This window comes from Simochromis diagramma, unplaced genomic scaffold, assembly GCF_900408965.1.
Source record: "Simochromis diagramma unplaced genomic scaffold, fSimDia1.1 OVJJ01000816.1, whole genome shotgun sequence".
Taxonomy (NCBI): Eukaryota; Metazoa; Chordata; class Actinopteri; order Cichliformes; family Cichlidae; genus Simochromis; species Simochromis diagramma.
This window is the reverse complement of record NW_024386908.1, coordinates 1,390,946-1,413,785: the sequence shown is the minus strand read 5'-3', so window position 1 is coordinate 1,413,785 and position 22,840 is coordinate 1,390,946. Positions and strand designations below refer to the sequence as shown.

Here is a 22,840-nt window from a genome sequence, read left to right as displayed (position 1 = left end):
TAGTTAAATAATACTTTTAATGTACTAAGGTCAAGCATAGTGAAACATCTTCATTTACTGGAAGTGCAGATTACGAAAAACATTTCCTCACATGTAAAGTGATGATTGTGCTGAATTGACTCCTCCGATCTATGACATGCAAAGCAGTCAGCACAGTGAGAATAATTTTAGAGAAGAGAGCAGTAGTGTTTGTGGTGGAGGCCAGATATGCAAAACCTGGAATGCATGAACACAAACCAGGACTGACTGCGTCTAACAACCTGTGGCATTTTGCACCGTTAAAAAGCTGCAGAATCAAGTTCACTTGAGGTGAGAGCACCTCAACACCTGACCCTAAAAAACATACTTACTGAACTAATTTCAAACTAATTGCAATTTATTTCTACTCACAGTTCAGAGGCGATGGAGGAGTTTCGTGACATGGACTTGGGGGACAGTTCATAGTCGCTGTCTGAGCGATAGAGGAAGGACTCTCGGCGCTGGTTGTGACCTGGGAAGTTGGTGTGGAGGACCAGGCCGGAGCCAGGGGAGGCCTGAGGGTCCAAGGGGCTGCAGCTAGAAGAGGGTCCATTCTCCACATCGAAGCTGAAAACATAAACGCACAGTTAAAAAGCGAATTCTTCGCTGTTTCACTGTTTCATTGCTGAGAATATAGGGGCTAGCTTTAAGGGTCAAAGCAACAAAAGACTCCACCAGCATCTTTTGCTTCTGGCTTTCCTCTGATTTCATCGCGTCTCTCTTTGATTTCCTTTTGTTTTCACTATCAGGCAGCCTGACCTTGACCTAATTTTAATGGTGGAGCGTGAAAAAAGGGCAAGATGAATTCTTCCACATGTCAACATCCTCTATGAACAGATCGCGCTCCCACACACACGTATATTCATATCTTGTGGGGACATCTAATTGACATAATGCTTTCCCTAGCTCGTCACCCTAAACCTAACCATGAAAAATGAATTCCTAACCCCAACCTAATTGTAACCCCTGTTCCCACCGTTCAAACTTGTGGGGATTTTGGTCCCCATACGGGCCGTTGGTCCCCACAAAGATATGAATACACGCTTACACACACACACAAAATAAATCATGAATAAACCGGACAAGAAAGGGCAGAGTGACACACACCGGGGCGCACTGTGTTCCTTCACTGATGACAGTTAGTGAGAATGATGCTGCTAAATTCATGGAAAGAAGAACGTGGAGGAATGGAGGAAGGGGAGGTTGACCTCCTTACGACACCCACTGAGAAGGAGGACCTTGAGACTCTAGAGACTGTAGGTTTTTTGGGGTTTTTTGGCTGTGGTTTATCCTCCCAGACATTTTTCCAAAGAAACAATCTGCATGTGACATTTACTTTCTTGTATTTTTCTCTGTACTTTACGCTTGTCAGCTTCTTTTCTTTTCCGTCTTTATAGTAACACACACCTGCAGGAAGTGTGCCGACGGTTGCGCTACAAACAAACAGGCCGTAAAGAATAATATTAACTAAAATTAGTTTATTGGATTTCCTATATTGTGATTTTTCCCCTGTATCTCTTCTGCAAAGCGGCCTCTCTTCTTTTTATCATAAGAAAAGCTCAAAGTGGTAAGTGACTAAGTGAACAAAAGGCACCGAAACAGGCTTTATACTCCTGTGACTATCTGTAAAGCATTTGGGAATGAATGAGGAGGCGTTCTGGGTTTTCTCCCCCCTTTCTTTCCTTCTCTTCCTATCCCCAGGGAAAGTCAGATGCAAAAAGGCAAATAATGGCCATCTGGGTCCAGACCCAAAATGAGAACACATGTGACGTGAGCAAAAAGCTCTGCGATGAAAATAAAAAGCACCGGCAGCGTGAGGAAGTTTATATGGTTGCAGTTTTTCAAGCTCACATAAGAGTATTAAGAAAAACAGGAAGTAAATGAGACAATAAAAACCTCAACGAGCACGAGCTCCGTTTAACTGCATCACAATCACGGGCAAACACAAACAAGCCGCAGCATACACTTTCTGCTTCTCGGCTCCTCCCATCGATGGACCGTCGACTTCATGTCATGGGCGGTTCAAGGAGTCACAGAGACGCAGCTGCTGTGAGGGTGCAATAGCATCCTTACTGCCAGTCAGCAGGCCAAAATGTAGAATTACATATCAATGTAAGCTGTGTTTATATTAAAAAAAAAACTCATTTTAAAATGACTGTAAGATTAAAATAATGACGATTTCATGATAATTAGAAGGATGTGACTGATTAAAAGCACATATGTGGGGAAATTAAACAGCTTAAACACATCTGCTCAATTCAAGGCATTCAAAGCTACGACAGAGTGTAAAACAAGCTGCTACGGAGATACAGGGGCAATAATAGTTTATATAAAATCCCATAATTCCACTGGTACTGGGAAGATAGTGGCATAATGTGAGAGGTGAGAGGGAAATGGTACAAAAATACACAAGTAACACCAAAAAGTACGTAACTCTGTGGTGTGAGCTGTTTTCTTATTTATGGCGACATGCACCTGCATCCACACCCATTTGGTGTGGATGTTCGGGATTTATCTCATAATATTTAATAAGCTCATTTGTTGTAGGCAACAACATCTAAATCTGTCTGTTAACACATGCTGTCAGGTAAATGTGACGAAAGCAAAAGTTGGAGTGGAGGCACAAAACCTCTAGAGTGGAAAACGTGGACTCAATTTGAGAACACTTAAACCTCACGTTGAGTCATATCCCATCAGAGGGATGTTATGCTAATGTGAGTCATGGAAGAAGGTGTTGTGGTGGTACCGTTACACAACAGGAAAACACAAACAGTCAACACACAGCCTCATGACAGCCTTTGTCTTTTGTTAGCAACACCACACGATTGGATGTCCTAAAAGCAATTTAAAGTGTATAGACAGCATATTATGCTTAGACCTGTGGAAAAGTCATACCAGGAAAGTCTAAGGAGCTTGGAAGGAAAAGTGTCTTTGTCATCCGAGAAGCTTCTTCAGGTCTAGGATGAGAGGTGAAACGTCTTCAAGTAACTTAAAGAAGTGCAGACGCTTTTCTTTCCAAGCTCCTTAGACTACGATGAGCTGGATGACTGAGAACCTTCACAGACTTATAAGAGGGAAAATAGTCAGTTAAGAAAAATCACCAGAATGTGATTTAAATTTACAAAAACCACGTCCTGCAGCTCTTTTCTTTCTATTTAACCCCCCAAACTGGCCAAAGTGCAGTGGTGCTTCCAATGTCTATGGCCACTTTCCAGGATGAAAGCTCTTTCCAACACTGTGGATTGCAGTACATCCCGAACTGAAAGCCTTTCTCTGTCAAACACCTGTGATTGGCTCAAGCTGAATCCCCAAAAACTTTATTTCTAAAGCCTGAAGGTGCAGGAGTGTAGATCTCTCCCGGGTTATTTGATTAAAAATGTGCTGAAAGGTTATTGTGGATTTTGTCCAGTGACGCCAACATGTTGCCCAGCTTCAGAGGAGTAGCAAGAGGTCCATGCAGGGTGGCACATACCTCTTCAGTGAAGTATGTTTAAATACTCTATATGTAAATGGAGTCAATAACATATCGACAAAAACACTTTAAAACTATTTATTGTATCATTATCTCTTCTAAGAAAACAAAGATAAGATTTTCAGCAACCAATCTGTCAGTTAATTCGGACTACAAAGCAATTCAAACCTGAACTGACCTTCATATGCCAACATTCAGCCTTATTTTCTCATAAAAACTGCATATTATCAAAAACTAATGACTCTCTTGTGGCTATCTGAGTGTTTATAGCTTTCTTGTCCCTAGGTAGCACTTATTTCAACCCACATGACCATATAGGGAATGCCAAATATATTTAACTTGGAAAAACTTAAGAGTGAACTTATAAGTTCCTCCAAGTTAAATATATTCCAAGTTAAAGTTACTACATGGAGGTAACCTTTTGAAGCTCCGGCTAATAGCTTAACGTGTATCTCTTTACACTCTTTGTGCAACTCCACTTGCAGAATGGAAATGCTGAAAGCCTGTTTCCTTAGTGTTATCTACACAGGGAGGATAAAACAAAGAAAGCAGCCACTGAATACACAAGATAAGTAGTGGAGTGAAGTTATCCTTGGTGAATGTGAAGTATATGTCAAGTGAGGTGATAGTGGAAGGAAAAAGTTTTCCACCTTTGCTATTATGTTTATGGAGTTATGTAGGTAATGTTAGCTTAGTGAGAACTTGTTATTTATTTCTTCAGTCTAGAAAGTCAACTACTTCAAGCTATCAAGTGGTCAAGCTAGCAGGCTAACTAGCTAGCAGGCTAACTAGCATGTTTAAAAATAAAGTGAAAGTTTGTTCTCTTTGTGCAAAGGTCATGTTTAATCTGTTTTTTCATGTGGTGGCTGCCAACAGCTTGACACGAAATTAACTGCTGCACATGTAGCAGCAGTACACAGTAGGATATAGCGCAACTTCAATTTCAGCTAATGCTAAGGATAGTACATAGCACATAGCTGTTTTGCTGCTGTGTAGCAGTTTAAAATCTCATATATCAAACATTTTAAACCTAGATGATATATTAAATGACCTATTATTACAAACTAATCAGAATTATAGTTAATGGCAGATCCAAATCCCAACTCTCCTTTGCTCCCCGTATTTCCCAAACTGAACTTCAGTGATCTTTCATCTAGAGCAGTGGTTCTTAACCCGGGTTCAATCGAACCCTTAGGGGTTCGGTGAGTCGGTCTCAGGGGTTCGGCAGAGCCTCCGCCGTGACATGCATGGCTCATTTTGTGCACCAGTTAAAAACATATCTATGTCTTGAATTGGAAAAAAACATATTTTATTTTTCACTAAAGAGGGGTTCAGTGAAAGCGCATATGAAACTAGTGGGCCTCGGTACCTCCAACAAGGTTAAGAACCACTGATCTAGAGGAAGTAGACCCATGCCAACAAAATGCCCTTGCCCAGCACAACAGAACCACCAATCAACTCAATGTTGTGGTGAATGGTTCAAAATTTTCCACTATTTTCTGGGGGTCTGTCTGTAACTTCTCTGTGATTGTTGTCTCAAGTAATTAGTGAAGAAAAATAACCCCATTTTTCTTATGGCTGTGTTTTCCACCGGTCTTGTCAACAGGACAAAGAAGGGATATCCAATCATTTATCCTCAAAAACAACACAAAGGGAGACCTTGGGAACAAAGACGATTTCCTACTGAATGGGGCATCCTGGTGATTTAGTGGATTAGTGAACTGGTCTGGGAATCCACTCTCATATCATTCACCCATGTTTGTCTTTGAAGTTTATGTATAGAGAAAGGTCGACATTAGCATGTTTCAGTCCTCACTCTATCAACCACAGGCAGGCCTGTGGGTTAGGCATGATGAGAGCAAGGACAGCCGCAGTCCTGTCATTTTAATAATGATCTTTCAAGGTAAAGAGGCAAAGTAGCATGTCTTTGAATCTGACAATGTGTGAACAGAAACTAAATGAATCAAAGTGTCGCCAGGTTCCATGACGCACAACTGTGGGTTAGGGTATGATAGAGTTAGATATGTTATCTGTAAACTTTCAGGGAACTGTGGTGGTGGCACAGACTAATAGCAGTTCCCTAGAAATAGGTTTTCCCAGTAATTGTGATGTTTAAGATACTGGGTAAGTCATTCAAGTTTCAGGGTGTATTTCTTTTATACCACAATCAGGAAATGGCCCTTCTGACCCCCAAGTAATTTACTATAAAGACGACATTCCTTTCCCATAATGTAGCTGCATCTGTCTGGGTGATGAGCAGACTGAGTGAGTGATGGACTAAGCTGACATAATAACAGAAGCGGAGAAATTTCCTCAATGTTTACTTAATCGTGGGTTCATTTTGTTGGATCGTTCTTGGCCTCTGATGCTAATCTTCCTGCAGCCAGACACAAAAAAATGTCCAAATAAAACATGGTCGCAATAATGACTGCAATTTTCCAATCAAACAGAGTGAAGACAAACATCGAAATAACTTCAAATTCAAAAGCAGATTATCTTGGAGCTGATCCTAACACATCGCAACTCAGTCAAATAATATGCATAACTCTCAATATGAATAATATCTCAAATTAGCCATTTCATTTAGTCAAAAAAAAAAGAAATAAAAAACATTACCACTGGATTCAGGACTATCCTGGGAAATCAAACCATTAATTTATTTGAACAAAATATAAATAAAGTCTCACTAGAGCAGCAAACAAGGTCCACTTTATGTAAACCCCATCAATGATTACCAGGGACATGCAGTAAATACAGCTTGTTGCGTTTGGCCCAAATTTAGCATGAGAAGCTAAACCCCTCCAACGCTTTAAGCGGAACGTGTTTATTTGAAATTCTGTTGTCACAACAAGTCCCTGTGGTAAACAGAAGCAAAACAAAGTGGAGATAGTGAGGACGAATGGAATATTTGTGACAAAAATTGTAAGTCTTTTTCCAAGGAAATGACTCCACTTCCCAGCTGTGAAACAATGGTGTTGTTTCAGGTTGACAGTAGAGACACTCACTATTTGATTGACTCGCATTTACTGGTAGAGCTGGACTGCTCAGTATCCTGTCTGGTGAGGTAAGGCACATGGGGACTGACAGAAACCAATCCACAGCCAAAGATCTAAAACAGTCCAGCTTTCAATTAGAGCTCACGTCAATTCACGCATTAATGGAACATGACAAGCGCCCGGTTCATCTAGAGCAGGGGTGTCCAACTCCAGGCCTCGAGGGCCGGTGTGCTGCAGGTTTTAGATGTGTCCTTGATACATCACAGCAGATTTAAACGGCTAAATGACCTCCTCAACATGTCCTGAAGTTCTCCAGAGGCCCAGTAATGAGCTAATCATTTGATTCAGGTGTGCTGACCCAGGGTGAGATCTAAACCTGCAGGACACCCGCCCTCGAGGCCTGGAGTTGGCCAAGCCTGATCTAGAGAGATGCACACCTACAGACAGTTTAGGCTCATCAGTTAACAACATGGATGTCTCTGGACTGGAAGAGGAAGCTGAAGCACCCGGCTGACACACACAGGCACAACTTTGCTGTGAACAGACAGCTGTACTTCGTAGCTCTCCCCAAACCAAGTATTGCTAATTCGGCAAAGTTTTTCAGGTGTGCAACTCTGATATGAGTCAAAGTTTCAAGTGTAATACTCTATTTGTACCAACGATTTAATAATCAAAACTAGTAATGAAACTGCTGAATAGCCGGATAGAAACTTTCTACCAGGTGAGAAGCACGTAATGAGAGGTTTCACTTGTTGAGTTGTTGTAGCACACTCACTATCACAGCAGCTTCTCATTTACACTTTCAGCAACACTGTCGGTCACAGTTAGACTTTTGCATGTTCCAACATGCCCATGCTGGTGGGCATTTTTTTTCATGAGCACCCTGCTGCTGCTGTAAAGGTGAACAAGGTTGAACTAAAACATTAATGCTGCAGAATGGAACAAAGAGCTGAAACAGACTATAAAGTTTTGGATTATGATGTCTCATCGATCTCACCTTATTTTCACATTGTTGTTTAGCACTTACTTGTTACTTGGGTGTCAATCTCAAGACAGAACAGAGAGATTATTTATAATAAAACCACAAAGAAACCACAGTTAGTCTCAGGAGAAAAGATGCCGAACAAGGCCCAGTTTGCATCGACTTTTGGATTTACAGTAAATGTTTGGATCAAAACTAAAAGTTCATGCATAATAATTAAAGTAGTATTGAAACAAGGATCACAGATTTCAGTCTAATTTCTTTTTCACTTTCATCTGTACACTAAATTTTCTGTTATAAATAGAAAAGCAGCAAATAACAGAGAGCCAGAGTGTGTGACAGAAAGAAAAAAAGCATTCTTATAAGTTAATGTGATCACTTCCTTCCTGTGTGTTATGGTAAGGGGAAACCGGTGACCATGTGTTTGTTGGGCTGTGAAAACAGTCATGCTATGGCAACACCTCTTGTTTCTCACACCGTTGGCAATGGCTCAAATAATTTTTCTTCAAGTCACACTGAAAAAGGCTTTTATTATGTTATTAAATTACCAGCACTACTAATGTTAACAGTCGTCAGCTCCAAAAAAGGAGAAAAAAAATCTCTCCACTCCTTGCAAACGTTTGTGACTACAGGAGGGGAGAGAAGCGTGGGCCAGGCAGCATATCCTAAAAAATCCTTTCTGTCTAACCAGCTGGCTCAGGGTAATATGCCAGAGTTTTGCAATACCCCAGAAGAACTGATGGGCTGATTGAATGATCCCATCAGAGCAAGCAAAAATAGCAGCAAAGTTTCATGTTCCAGCGATCTCAGACAAATTTCCTTACAAGAATCTGCAGCAGATAAACCTAAAAATAGGTTAATTACCCGAGCTAGCCAGGACATGCTAAAGCAGACAGTTCCCAACCCATAAGCTTATACAATTCCTCAGGCACAAAGTGTTCGCCTTTAACAATCTGGAGATCATGAAAACAAACTATGCAAGGTCATTATCTCATGACCGCCAAAGAGCGAACTCGACACTCAGCTAAAGTTTGTTGATATGTCTGTGAAGGATCTCAGTCATCCAGGTCATGGTAGTCTAAGGAGTTTGGAAAGAAAACCATCTGGACTTCTTTAGGTTTCTTGAAGACGTTTCATCTGCTTCTTCAGTTCTAAGAGCAACTGGTGGAGAGTCCCAGATTTTAAGCCCTATGGGGGTGTCCCCAAGAGGTCATGGACCCCCTATCACCTCAGTAAATCACATGATAAGGTAGGGCTAGGTTTCACAGTGGAGTCACCTGAAACCTTGGCTGATTGTGAACTACACCTGTTTTCACATCTTGGCTCGTGTGATTAGGTAGAGGATCAACAGGGGGTCCATGACCCTGTTGGGGGGACACTCCCACAGGGCTTAAATCTGGAACAATCCACCAATTGCTCTTTGAACTGAAGAAGCTTCTCGGATGAAACGTCTTCAAGAAACCTAAATTAGTCCAGATGCTTTTCTTTCCGAGCACCTTAGACTTTTATTGATATGCCACCTTCACCTACGATATACAGGTATACACATCTCATTTTCAGTAAAAGAAGCAGTCAGATGATACTCTGTCAGTATTTGGCAAAACATTCAAAGAGCAATTTAAAATGCTAAACACTGCAATTGTCCTTCTATTTGTTTGACTTATATTAGCTCCAAACTGTCTTCAACAGTGAGTCAACAGTGTCACAATAGCACAGACCTACTCTACCCCACTATGTGAATTATAAGAATTATAGTTTTTTTGTTTAAATCATCTGTTTATTTAAGGAGGACACTAAACTGGACTACATTTGTCTAGCCACAGATTGATAAGGCTTATACACGTCTATATTTTTCATGTAGTTGGACTGGTATCGCAGCAGAACCCCTCCCTGAGCCTGGTGCTGCCGGAGGTTTCTTCCTGTTAAAAGGGAGTTTTTCCTTCCCACTGTCGCCAAAGTGCTTGCTCATAGGGGGTCATATGACGTTTGTTGGGTTTTTCTCTGTATGTATTATTGTAGGATCTACCTTACAATATAAAGCGCCTTGAGGTAAATGTTGTTGTGATTTGGCGCTGTATAAATAAAACTGAATTCATGTTTTCTTCATTATCAGCAATCTTTGCTGGCATTGCAAACTTCTTGGAGGGAACACGGGAGTCACAGTGCTTGAAATTCCCATGTGGTGTCCTGTAGCCCTGATGCACAGTTACATTTTAGGAGCTAGAAATAGAGCTTTTTAATATCACTTCTGTGTAAAACTATGCTGGCGCCAGCCCACATTGCATTTTTTCCCACTGACCCAAAACAAGCATTAGCAAAAGTATTTATATTAATTAATTAACTTAGGTCAAATTTCGTCAAAGCCCTCCTTATTACATCAACAATCTAGTCTCCCTGCAAAGCACCCAAACAAAAAACAAGCACATCCAGAATTATAGCTATGAAACCACTTTATGGAAGAAAAATAAATCTATATAAAACCACGATGAGAATTAAAAAGTATCATGTGGCTTTTTGTTATCTGTGATCAAAAACTAAAAAAAAGTAGAAAAGCAACAATGAAACTAGATACTAGAATCCAACTAGAAACAGGATTTATTATTAGAAACGAGGTCAGTAACATAATCGTGATTTGCACCAAGTCATTATACATGCTCATTTAGGTACGGAGTCGTGGAGCAGACGCTCTCGTTCCAAGTCATTTTGCAGCCTATATACGCTGGCCTTCGTGTCAGTGAGGCAGGCCAAAGGTGTGATGATGGCGGTGATGATAAAGAATCAGGAGCTAAAGGTGGTGTAATTGAAGTGTGATGTTATTTAGAGCAGAGAACCACTGAAGAAATGGCACATCTGAACTAAAAGAGAAATATATTTGTACTAAAAATCTAGACAAAGAGAAATAATAGTAAATGACCTGGTATTAATATAGTGTTTTTCTGCTCCTACCGGGCAGTCGAAACACTTCAGGCTACATCCACGTTGTGCTGAAAGTTTTGTGTAAATGCATTTGTTATTTTTCTTTTGCATTTTTTCTAAATATCTTGGCTTCAATTGATGACTTATTCTGCTTGTTTTTCACGATTCCTTTCGTTTTGTTATAACTTGCAGATGCTTTCTGTCATATAACAAAGACTCCTCGTTGTTGATCAGTGTTTAGACCTCAGCTGGTATTTAAATTTCTCATTACAATTTTTCTCAAATTGCACTGAGGATGGCTTGAGGCTGAATCCATTTGTTATAAACCACATTTAGTTTAACACACATCAATGCTGTATTCTATGCACTTTAAGTGCTTTTTACCCATCACACACAGACTCACATGCTGATGGATGCATCAAGGGATTAATCGCTTAACTATGTTCCCCAAGGATGCTGGAGGGATTTCAAACCACCAACCTTCTGATATGTCCGTAGTTTTATTTTTCTTGCACCAAAGGACAAGTGGTTTATAGTAAAGTGCAACCAGTCCAGAAACGACTATCCTCTACTGCAGGCTTGGCCAACTCCAGGCCTCGAGGGCCGGTGTCCTGCAGGTTTTAGATCTCACCCTGGGTCAACACACCTGAATCAAATGATCAGTTCATTACCAGGCCTCTGGAGAACTTCAAGACATGTTGAGGAGGTCATTTAGCCGTTTTAATCAGCTGTGTTGGATCAAGACACATCTAAAACCTGTAGGACACGGGCTCTCGAGGCCCGGAGTTGGCCACCGCTGCTCTACTGCTAACACAACGTTGACTGTATGCAAAGGCAACAAGATAACACAAAGCAGGTGAACCGAGAACGATAACAAGGCTGACTGTGTGCCGATGCCAGCCGAGCAGACAAAGCCTGATCTTTAGCAGGTGACAAAAACAGCGCTGAGCAGTCAGACTTGCAGCATTTTATGTAAATAGACCTCGGCTGTGTCATTATTAGGACAGGGATTTATGCCAGCGTGTGGGCGGATCGTGGATTAAAATGAATTTTGTTAACTGGTGCGACGATAGATTTCAGCCCATGTAGATTAACGTGAAAGTAATGTAACAAGAAGTGTTTCAAATTATTCAAATGACTTTGAATAGGAACAGGAAACCGAGGCTACAGTTTGGACAGACTCACCAAAACTGTACAACGGAACATTGGACAGCGTTGCCCTGTGTGATGAGTCTGGATTACTTCTGGATGCTGTAGGTTCACATTTGGCGTACATAACGTGAAAGCGTGGCTCCATCCTGCCTTGTATCAAAGTTTCAGGCTGGTGGCCGTCACATACACTTTGGGCCTATGAGTACCAACTGTGTATTAATTGTCTTTCTCCACAGTGTACCCATTTTCTAATGACTACTTCTAGCTGTTGTAATGCACCATGTCACCTTAAAATGGTTTGTTGAACATGACAGTGAGTTTCCTGCGCTGCCTCATCCGTCACTAGATCTCAATCCCATAGAGGACCTTTGGGATGTGCAGCTGACAAATCTCCAGAAACCACTTGATATAGTCTTGAATCCATGTCGGCAAGAATTAAGACAAAAGACGATCCAACCCTGTACTAGTTGTAACAAATTAAGTAGCCAGTTAGAGTAAATTTTTTTAACTACAGATCAGAATAATGGCACGTACCAAAGCAAACACCTCAACACCATTGTCTTAATCTGCTCAGCCATCAGCCCTTTGATTACTTCAACTGACATTAGTCACCATCATCATCATCATACAAACTTTATTGCAGCAGCGGCTAAATTTTAGCTTTTACAAGTCACTCAGAAATCAAAGTTCTTGACCACGGCAGACTTGGGAGTCGTGAAGTGCACTGCAAATAAAACTCTGGGAAACCACAAACTCTACAACACAGAGCTGCACTCCACCCATGGACAAGCAGCACAAAACACTGTAATTCAAAATCCTTTGCTGCAGAGAAAAATGGGTCAGCAAAATAAAAAAGGAATCTGGCTTCAAATGCCTACAGCTGTTTAACACGCAGCAAATAGAAGATGAGGGTAAATGGTTCAATCACACATCTTTGTCTCTTGTCACGGTCACACAAATGAGGCTTTGTCATTGAGAACTTAAATGTGGTTTCAAAAGTCAGATCTTATTGTAACTGCATAAACAGCATGTTCCACAACAGTCTAAGCTTGAAACTGAAACTCCCATGGTCTGATGTATTTTCAGCCTGTATCGGTATAGGCTTAAAATAATAAAAAGAATTTAAAAAAAGGGATCCAGCACCCAAGAAAACATTCTGTTATAGATACAAGGAGCTTTGCTCTTTGTTATTATGCCATAGAAATCCAGGTCACCGGCCAAATATTTGGTTAAGCCCATCTTCTGCTCCAGCTGGTTATGCTACACGCAGTCCCTGGGACATACAGTATATAGGTTAACTCATCCACACCCACCACCACAGGGCAGCTGCATGCCTGTAACTATGTAATCCAACGATCTACTAACAAAAGCACATACACTCACAACACACAGAGCAATGTGAGGAAGCAGTCATAAGGCAATTACTCCCCAGTGCTCACATGTCTACCTGTCTAATGATTCAGTACAGTGCACCATTTGTGTACTTCTCCTTTCTTCACTGTAGTCCAGTACTTTCCACAGGAAACCCTCAGTCACAGAGGTGGAACCCACCCAACCAACGAGAGGTTGATGCCCAAAGTCTCCAGACATCCACAATTACACACTACATTTCCCATTTCCCTTCTATTTTTGCTTAAATGTCTGCAGAAATATACAGATTGTGATTCTTTAATGCAAACAAGAGAAAATTACTTCTCGCGTGTAATTCGGGATATTTTATTTAATTCATTAAGGCCATCTAGGCCTAATTTGGTTGTATTTAGTTGTTTCTCTTTTATCTGCACGCTCTCTAAACACTGAAAAAGTCCCACCCGGCAGCCTGATCAGTCTCCTGCTAAGCCAAAATACCGACAGCCCTCTTGGGGCGAGACCCAGCCTAGTTTTCACACCGGTGTAGTTTCTCCCTGAAACAGCCTACATGACTGATGGATACATAACATGCTTTAAGGTTTTGCTGTTCATCAAAGCAAATTCCTAACATAGTAATAACATCGTAATAAATGATTACATTTATAGAGCAAATACTAATGCAGCCATCCTTCATTACACCCAATTTAAGCTTATAGACATGTTCTATAAAACAAATATAATACTTGTAGGGCAAGTACTATATTCAAATATTTGTTACATTTTGAATCAAATGAAAACTTTGTAACAAATATGCTGCAAGAAAGTAAATTGATACAAAATCACCTTCCTTTAACACTTTCTGTTCTAAAGTAGCAGATATTTACCACTTGCCATGAATGACTGGTGATATCGATAGGTCTGTTGATGAGGGCTGGCACTAAACGCTGATGCGGGCAGACAAAGTCAAATTTACCACCGTTGCTCTAGGCTGCGAGGATCACAGACCCTTCAATGTCACAATATTTTTTTATTTATTTTTCATTCTTTGGTTACGTCCCCGGGCTCAGCTGCTTATTATTATGCCTGATAGTCAAAACTGGACTATATTTACACCGTGGCTTAAAAAAAGCCCAGAAAGAAGTCTGGATAATAAACAAATTCATTGCAGCACTTCCAGACTGATTTGCATGGCAAAATACTCGACTATCTTTAAACACCGCACGCAGCTGTGTTTAAAGATTTCTTTTTTTTTTTCTCCACCCAAACATGTGACGGTGCATTCGCTTTCGAAGCTAAGTATTAATGTAATGATAAGAAACACACAAGTGCTCACATGGGAGGGGCTAATGAATGAGAAAATGCAAGCGAGCCTGCTCGTGCTGCAAAGTGATAAACACACAGCAAAGGGAGGCACTCAGAGATTAGAAGGAGTGAACACCCAAGAGGAGACTTTGTTACAGTAAATCGGAAAGTTAGTTTGACAGTTGGACAGATTGAAAACACAGCATGACAACATGAATTGCGTGTGGCCGTATGTGTACCGTCTAACCTGTGAGTGTGGCCGTGGTTTGTAGCGTGGAGCTTCCTGATGACTTCCTCACTGAAGTCAAAATGAACCCTTCCTCTGGCACAGGGTGAACGCCGGTACATTTCCCCGACACACATGAACTCATGCACACGCTATCTGACTCATACTATCACATATGTAACTACAAGCGCAACCTGCTGTTAGAGCCTCAAAAACTCAGCACGCACACACACAAAGCGCACAAATGTCTCATACACTGTAGCATTATTAAAACCTAAGCAGCATGCACACACACCTCAGACACTCAGCATTCAACAACAAATCTCACACACACCTTGTCACAAAAGCATGCGACTACAAAAGACTGACAACTGACATTCCTCACACATTCACCACATTTCAACACACAACCAGCCAACCTGTATATCGATATATGACAGTACATCGAAACGACTGTTTCCTATAAAGCTTCTGTTAAAACAAAAGTTACTCAGCACATTATCCATCAGCCACTCTCTCCGAGGTACAAGACAAGCAGCAAGCACGTCTCCAGTCACCCTCTCGCCACACTTGATCTCATGTCACAACAGTATAAGCAGCAGCCTGCACGTCACATCACTGAACTCTTTCAGCCCCTGATCACTGTCTGACTCTGTCACTGCCCCCTCTCTGCCGGACTCTCCTCGTCACAGACTATACTTCCTCCCCATGCTGTGTGTGTGTGTGTGTGTGTGAATCTGAGCGGCTGTGTGTTTAACATGTGTGTGTATGGAGCTCTGTTCCCTTCGGTGCAGCCCAGCAGAGTAAGGAGGAACATCAAAGTTGCGGACTGGAATAACTGGAGTGGAGTAATTATTCACAACCTTTGCCAGCTTTTTGTATCTACAGAAAACATCCAGAAGCACGAGGGCTCACACACCCAGCTACTCAAAAATAACTACATACAAACAAACTGTGATTTATGTCATTTTTCTTGAAAAGCCTCTGAAATAACCCTCTGTACACAAAGGTTCGAGCTTTAGTTTCACTTATTTTAAAATATATGAAATAAGTTTGCATATTTGGGTAAAAGTTTTAGGCTTAAAGATTTTATTGGTTCAGCATTCTTTCCTTTTTATGGTATCTTGTAAACCGGCTGCACATTTTTGAACGCACAGCGCAATAAAAGATTATTACACTTCCTTTTAACGACGTCTCTTCGGCATTTACGAGCAGAATATAAAGACTGGAGAACATCTTTGAGGACGAGTCAGTGATGGCGTCATAGAGTAAGGTATAGCTATGCTTTTAAAATTCCTAAGATCTTGTGCGGCTACATTATAAAGACCTTTAAGCAACATATTTAAGCTCTTTTCTGCTTCGATTCACTATTTGAAACCTGGTCCACCTTAACTGTCAGCGCATCTCTGTGTGAGAAAGAGGGGGCATCTGGCATCATTGCAGGGGGCCACAGTGCCCGTTGACACTGTGCGCTATACTGATCGCTAAGCCCTCATTACATGACAACTGATGACAGGCTTGCGATGGATAGCAGCATGTACAAAATGTGCAAAGTCATCAGAAAGAGCAGTGAGTACTGGTTTTGTGTGTGTGTGTGTTTTGTAGAAAGGGAATAAACGTGAAGACTTAGCTTCATTTTGGGGGGAATCAGTCTTAGATTTTAGCCACGAGCTTCATTTGAAACTGCAGAAAAAGCTCATTTGTTCATGTAGACTCTGTAACACAGGTTTACATTTCACATCACATGTTTTGTGGCGTACATGTCTATAATCTGGTGTCTTGGCCTTTGTTAAGCCTAAGGAGCACTGGTGTATTTTACAAAGCCAGACTCTTCTTATCTGCGTCCAATCTTAACGCTTACAAAGAACTGCTATGATTTGCACTCCTCTCGATGGCTTCCCCACGACTTTTTTCTAAAATTGGTAAAACGGCTTTTTATTGGTCAGAGCGCATTAAAGCTGGATGTATTTGTCACCCCGGGAGAGTTAAAAGCTCTCATATAGGCTAAAACTGCATGGATATGTCCTGCTACCCAAAGGCTGACCTTCTCTTTTTTATTTCAACGTTCATTCAGGTTACATTTGATGTTTCCCGTTTTTGTAACTTTATAATCGTGCGACTTGTTGGCGAGTGAAAAAGAAACTTTTAATGTGAAGAGACTTCCTGGTTAAATAAAATTGAAATTACAAGAAAAAAACCAACAAATGCTACTTTTTAAATATATGTCTCTTGTTATGGTTTACGAAGTTTCACGAAAACCCCCAACACACCAACACACACACACACCTACACACACACACTATGAGTTTCGGTTCTTCTTATGAAACTCAGGAAAATCTCGCTGAATGACAGCTGGAGGAGTTTCTAATAAGCCCTGTCATGACGGGACACGTAAGCTCGCTTGTCATTTTGCTGAATATGATTCATGGCCGTGACACATAATCGAGGCACTTAGAAAAACACACGAGGGGAGGAGCAGGATCGCAGAGACCAAAGCTGAATTGGTGCTACGGTACGTTCCCACACTGCAGCTCGCACAAGCGCTTCTCAATAAACACAAAGACGGAAGAAGCGGGACATGTGCATAGCCAGCGGGCTGCATGTATCCTGCACAACAAAAGCAACAGCATTCCTCTGGAGGTAACTATGGGAGAAAAACACACAGAGTCAATGTTAGCTGCCGGACACGAAAACAAGCCGCTGTAAGTGGATCGTGTATGTTTTTTATTTTTTTATTCATATAAGAAAACTGAGATATAAGTGTCTTACATTGGTGCTCACTCAAAGACCTGAATATTGCTCGTTCAGAGAGAAACTCGCCCTGTTTAAGTGGTCTTACATAATTCAGTGACATCACACGGTCAAATCCTTCTAAAATTAGAGACTCCCCTGCCTTCAGCTTATGACGTCAGCTGGTTAACTCAACTATGACTGAACCTAAAATCGAATTTAAAAAAATTAAATAAATAAATCATTCATAAGTGCATGACTCACAAGTGCTTCTGAGCACCTCTGAGCAGGTTTGCTGCTTACTTCTACATCCAGGGCTTTGGTGGAAGACACTGAACATATAAACACCAGCAAGTCAGCATGTCTGACTTTACACCTGGTTAGGAAGCTTCCTGTAGTGAAAACACAAGAGACCAGCTCAGTGTCTTGGCAAAAACAAAAACAGGGATTGTGTTCAGAAGCTACGGCTCTGCTTTGTTTCCTTTGTCAATCCTTTAAAATGAGCCAGAAAAAACAAAAACATTAGGCCACAGTCTCATTATCATACCAAAGTCTTGGCAACACAACACACGCCACTAATTCTTTTTCCACAGGTCTAATTATAGCGCATCAGGAAGCAAGCAGTATTGTAAAACCTGTTGATAAACTGCATACCAGATGTTTTCTTACCTGTTCTGTGACTCTCATCACATTTTAAAATACATGATTTCGTTTTCTAGAACTAACAACATGCAGGAACCTTCTGTGAACACAAGAGGGCGCCATTTAGCTTCACAGAAACAGCTTTCTGTGGCCACGTTTACATCCATGAGATGGCAGTACGATATCTGCATTATGGCTCTAGATAAGCCATGCAACATATTTTTACATGGTTTGGCATGTGCTACCAGATGCCCTATGGAGAGCGTGTGAAGACGCTTCCATAAAATATTAATTCACACTGACTTAAAAACAGCGCTCATTGTGGTTCTGAGCAGGCTATACTGTGACTAACAGTCAACCTTCAGCCATAATTATGAATGAGGTGTGCTCTGAATGTCAAAGGGAGAAATCAATACGCGTGTGCAAATCCTTACAGAAATCTGTTAATGAAGGTGCAGAGATCGTGCACATTTGGAATTTGGACAAGTTCCATGCAAAAACACATTTTTCCCATCAAATGCAGAGAGCCATAATTTAAAACTGAGCAGGCTCTTATTTGACAGCTTAAAAAGTAGCCTGTCAAATCGTCACCTTATGTTTTGAATCCATATCACTTTGGAGATGAGGAAATGAGATGAGGAAAAAGAAAGAAAAAGTTTTAACAAAATATCTTTTATCTCTGGGAACAACAAAGAAAAGCTGCAAATAGAATCACAGACGTATCTGACAGGCACAGCATCACCTTTGACATGAAAGCTATCGTGCTAATACAAACACTCCCGATCGTATTAAATCAGGATCAGAGAACAGACACGATCCCTGAAAGCACTTTAAAAACAAACTCTGAGAAAAGATGAAGAAACTCAGGACTTAATAGGACTGAGATGAAGACAAAGGCGGACGAAGAAAAGAGCAGGAGTCATTTCCAGGGTAAAAAAATTTGATCTGCAGGGCAATGAATAAAATGTTATCTCGCAAGGTTTCTGCACCGAGTCCGAGAAGAGACTTTTTGTGCGCTGACAATATTACGACCGTCTTCAATGAGTACGCTGTTTCAGTAAAAGTGGGGGAAAGTGCACTCTGATTTCTGTCATGTGAATTCCCTGTGATCCGACTCGTCGTAGCACGAGCGATCCACAGCATGTGGAGGTCTAGTTCTCTCCTCTGTCTGCAAACATGGGTAACAAGCTCGGGGAGAGTTGGTACATTTCTTGGACGGTGGTCATTAAGAAAAATTCACACTTGGTGTTTATTCCAAATTTGACCCATTTCACTGAGGGATTAAAACAGAGTGTCACTTCTTTTCAAGCAGCATCGAGTATTAAAGTATTTATTCAAGACTCTAAAACAGTGAAAAAGCCCAGTAGGATACAGGTCATTTATCCCCTTATTTTATCTTACTTACGTAAAATACATAAAATTAACACTCTGTATTTAATCAGTATTATTCATGGCTCTCTTCCACGGCGTGCATTTGTCCTGCCTTCCTCTCTCGCCACCAACCGGTCGCAGCAGATGGCCCCGCCCCTCCCCGAGCCTGGTTCTTCGGGAGGTTTCTTCCTGTTAAAAGAGAGTTTTTCCTTCCCACTGTTGCCAAAGTGCTTGCTCACAGGGAGTCATCTGATTGTTGAGGTTTTCTCTGTACTATTGCAGGGCCTCGAGCTGCTGCTGCTGTGATTTGGTGCTATATAAATAAAACACCTGTAAGAATTTCTTTTTCAGGCCTGTGGAAAACCTTGAAACTGTGATGAACTAAGATAAACTATCAGTACTGTAAATTGTTAATGAGGTTATAAGCTTAACACGCTGTGGGATCGCGCGTGCGCTGCTTTGAACAGTCGTCCTTTAATTGGTCGCTTCTTGAGTTAAAAGGTCAACATCTGCCAATCAAGTGCATTAAGTAATAAAACAGCACTGAGCAGCACAGATTAGTCTGTTTGATAACAACTGCGTCTGGTTAAGAGTCGCCGGGCAGCCCGCTTTTAAACACACGTGACCTTTCAAATGTACCTCACGTAGAGACGACACTTTAGCAGCGTAGCGGGACTTTAGTATTACTGCTCCTCACCTACGTCACAGGTAAGGCAGGTATTGATTTTTCACGGAAAGCTCGCCTTGATGTGTGAACAGAGGGGGGCGCAAACCCGCCCCACCACCACACGGCTCTGAGGTCACTCTGAATGCTTCATTCATCTACTGACACATCACTTATAGCTTCCAGCAGCATCCAAAAAGACCAGAGAAGCAAAGAGGCAGATACGGTCAGACAGGAGATAATGAATCCTTCCAGTCTACAAGCTGACACGTTCGATTGCCAGATAGAGGGAGAATTTAAAGCTCCGCCCTGGTGTCCGCCGCCTTACCACAACATAGCGTTCTGAACCGCCCGTCCACTCCCCCACCTCGCTCTCTGTATAAATCTAATTCCCTGCTCTGAAAAGAGGCCACTGCAGTCATTCCCCCTGTGATTAACCTAATCCGTTGGCAGAGTGGTTGTCCTCTCAGTGACACCACCATTACGTATTTGACGTAGACTGCATTCACGCCGCGATAACCAGCGAGCGTACTCTGAAAACGTGTGAATTTTAAGCAGCACGGGGCACAAATGTCACTGAAAGGAGCTCAGAGACCTACAGCGTAGCAAAGCTTCACTATAAAGCACTGCGAGCTGTTTTTGAGCTTTCAGCTACACTCTCTGGCCACTTTATTAGGTATATCTGTTAAGCTGCTCGTTAACACGAATATCTGATTTTCCATCAGACGGAAATTTCAAGCGGAGCGTGATCTGCTGGGATTTTCCCACGCAACCATTTCTTCAGAAAAGGAGAAACTATCCCAGTTTCAGGGAGAACAAACGTCACTGATGCCAGAGTTCAGAGGAGAACGGACAGACTGCTTTGAGCTGACGGGAAGGCAACAGTAGCTCAAGACCACCCCGGGTGCCGCTCCTGTCAGCGAAGAACAGGAAACTGAGACTACAGTTCACATAGTCACCAAATTTGGACATTACAAGATTGGAAAACGTCGTCTGGTCTGATGAGTCTCGATCTCTGCCATGACATTTGGATGGTCGGGTCAGAATTTGATGTAAACAGCAATGGTTCAGGCTGTTGCCGGTGATGTAATAGCGTGGGGGGTAGATTTTTGGCACACCGTCTGCCATTTTTACCCAATGAGCATCATTTTGATCATACCTAAGGATTGTTCATCCCTTTGTGAACACAGTGCTCCCGTCTTCTAACGGTTGCTCCCAGCAGGATAACACTGCAGGTATGAAAGCTCAAATCATTTCAAACTGGTTTTCTGAACATGAGGTTGAGCTCACCACATTCACTGGCGTGTTCCCAATCACCAGACCTCCATCAGAGCACCCTTTGGCCATCTCCCTTTCGCTGATGAGGAACCTTTGTGGTCCAAAGTAATTACCCCCAAAAACATGTTAACTTTTATCAACACTATCAATCCCAAGTTACGCTTTTTCACTCTGTAAAGCAGGAGTGTCCAACTCCAGGCCTCGAGGGCCAGTGTCCTGCAGGTTTTAGATGTGTCCTTGATCCAACACAGCTGATTTAAATGCTAATTGACCTCCTCAACATGTCTTGAAGTTCTCCAGAGGCCTGGTGATGAACTAATCATGTGATTCAGGTGTGCTGACCCAGGGTGAGATCTAAAACCTGCAGGACACCGGCCCTCGAGGCCTGGAGTTGGACACCTCTGCTGTAAAGTAACATTTAGTAACAAAGTAACATTTAGTAACAAAGTAACATTTAGTAACAAAGTAACATTGTAACTATTGTTTGTGAGGTGAACTGCTTCACCTGTTTTTTCTCTACTCCTCTGTACGCAGGTCGCTTGTGGAAACGTAACTTTGTTTACTACTTCTGCATGATTTCATTACTTTAATGAGAAATCGATCGTTTCTTCCTAGAAACTTGCTCAACGGTGGCGAGTGTGTTTTCATGTGATATTTCACGCTTTGTTGTGTCGATATCTGACGGTCGTGCTACCTCGGGGACGATGATATCACATCACGCATGTGACAGGCAGCCGTGCTTATCACAATAAAATACGATTCACAGACACAAAGGAGTTCACCTCCCTCAGTGCTCACACTTAATTATTCAGAGAGCTGCAAAGGAAACCTTCACATACATCGCAGCTATTTCTCAAACACACGAAACGTATTAATTACAGCCTAATTGTAGTAGACTTTTTTTCTTGGAAGTGTTTGAGAAGCTTCTCTGTGTGTGAGAATATTTAAAGCTAAGGACGTGGTGGTTTGTGTTTGGGATTAGAGAGCTTGAACTTCAGTAACAAACCCCACACATGTCACTTCTTCTATCGTTTGCTTTTTGCTTTTCATGCAGTCCATCTCCAGCTGTCTACGGGCGACCGAATCCGTAGGAGTGATGATCCACAGAGTGGTTCAAAACAATGATTCACTTCAGGTTCACGGATCAAGGAGAATAAATGAGGTAATGTTCGCTAAATCTCTCGAACAGGAGCTCTGCACACACTTCACCTGCACAGAACATGCGTAAGAGCTTCGCTTTAAACTTGCACATAAGCTACGTTGCCATCAGAATAGTAACATTTCAGTTATTTGGCGGTTTTGGGCTAACTAACCCTGCTGTAGGCGAAAATGACCGCACTTAAGTTACTGCTGGATAAGAATTGCAAAATTAGTTTGGATGGCGGTGAAAATCCCCAGAGAGAAACCGCTCGTCTTGCTCATCGCATTTCAACGAGACAACCTGCACAAGCAGAACCTCATTAAGTGTCGGGTTTGGGCTAGTTTACGGTATATTCAGAGCAGCAGATCGCTCTTTAAATGTGCCGTTTAGCTCCCTGTTAAGGACTGCAAAGACTCTACGGAGGATAAACACAGAGGATTTTTAAAAAAGCACGATTTTCATATCACGGCTCTCCCTCTGTGTTCACAGCATTTCCAGCAGTGATCTACACACAGTGCACTGCTGAGGTATGACTACAGAGTACCAAGTCTAATGAGAAGGCCACGCTGTGTCCGAGCAATTGTCAACTCCATTATGTTT

At 41.7% G+C, this 22,840-nt stretch overlaps 1 protein-coding gene across 5 annotated transcripts in view; it reads right to left on the bottom strand.

Moving 5' to 3' along the window:
- Positions 1 to 22,840, bottom strand: part of pde4ba (phosphodiesterase 4B, cAMP-specific a) — a 192,986-nt gene that overhangs the window by 56,908 nt on the left and 113,238 nt on the right. For 4 of the 5 annotated variants that reach the window (XM_040034990.1, XM_040034991.1, XM_040034992.1 and 1 more), the window contains one exon: positions 391 to 585. In XM_040034990.1, coding sequence (XP_039890924.1) covers positions 391 to 585 — 195 coding nt within the window. Of the gene's footprint in view, positions 1 to 390; positions 586 to 14,435; positions 16,724 to 22,840 lie in introns of those variants that run through there. The other variant, XM_040034995.1, reaches the window with a different exon arrangement.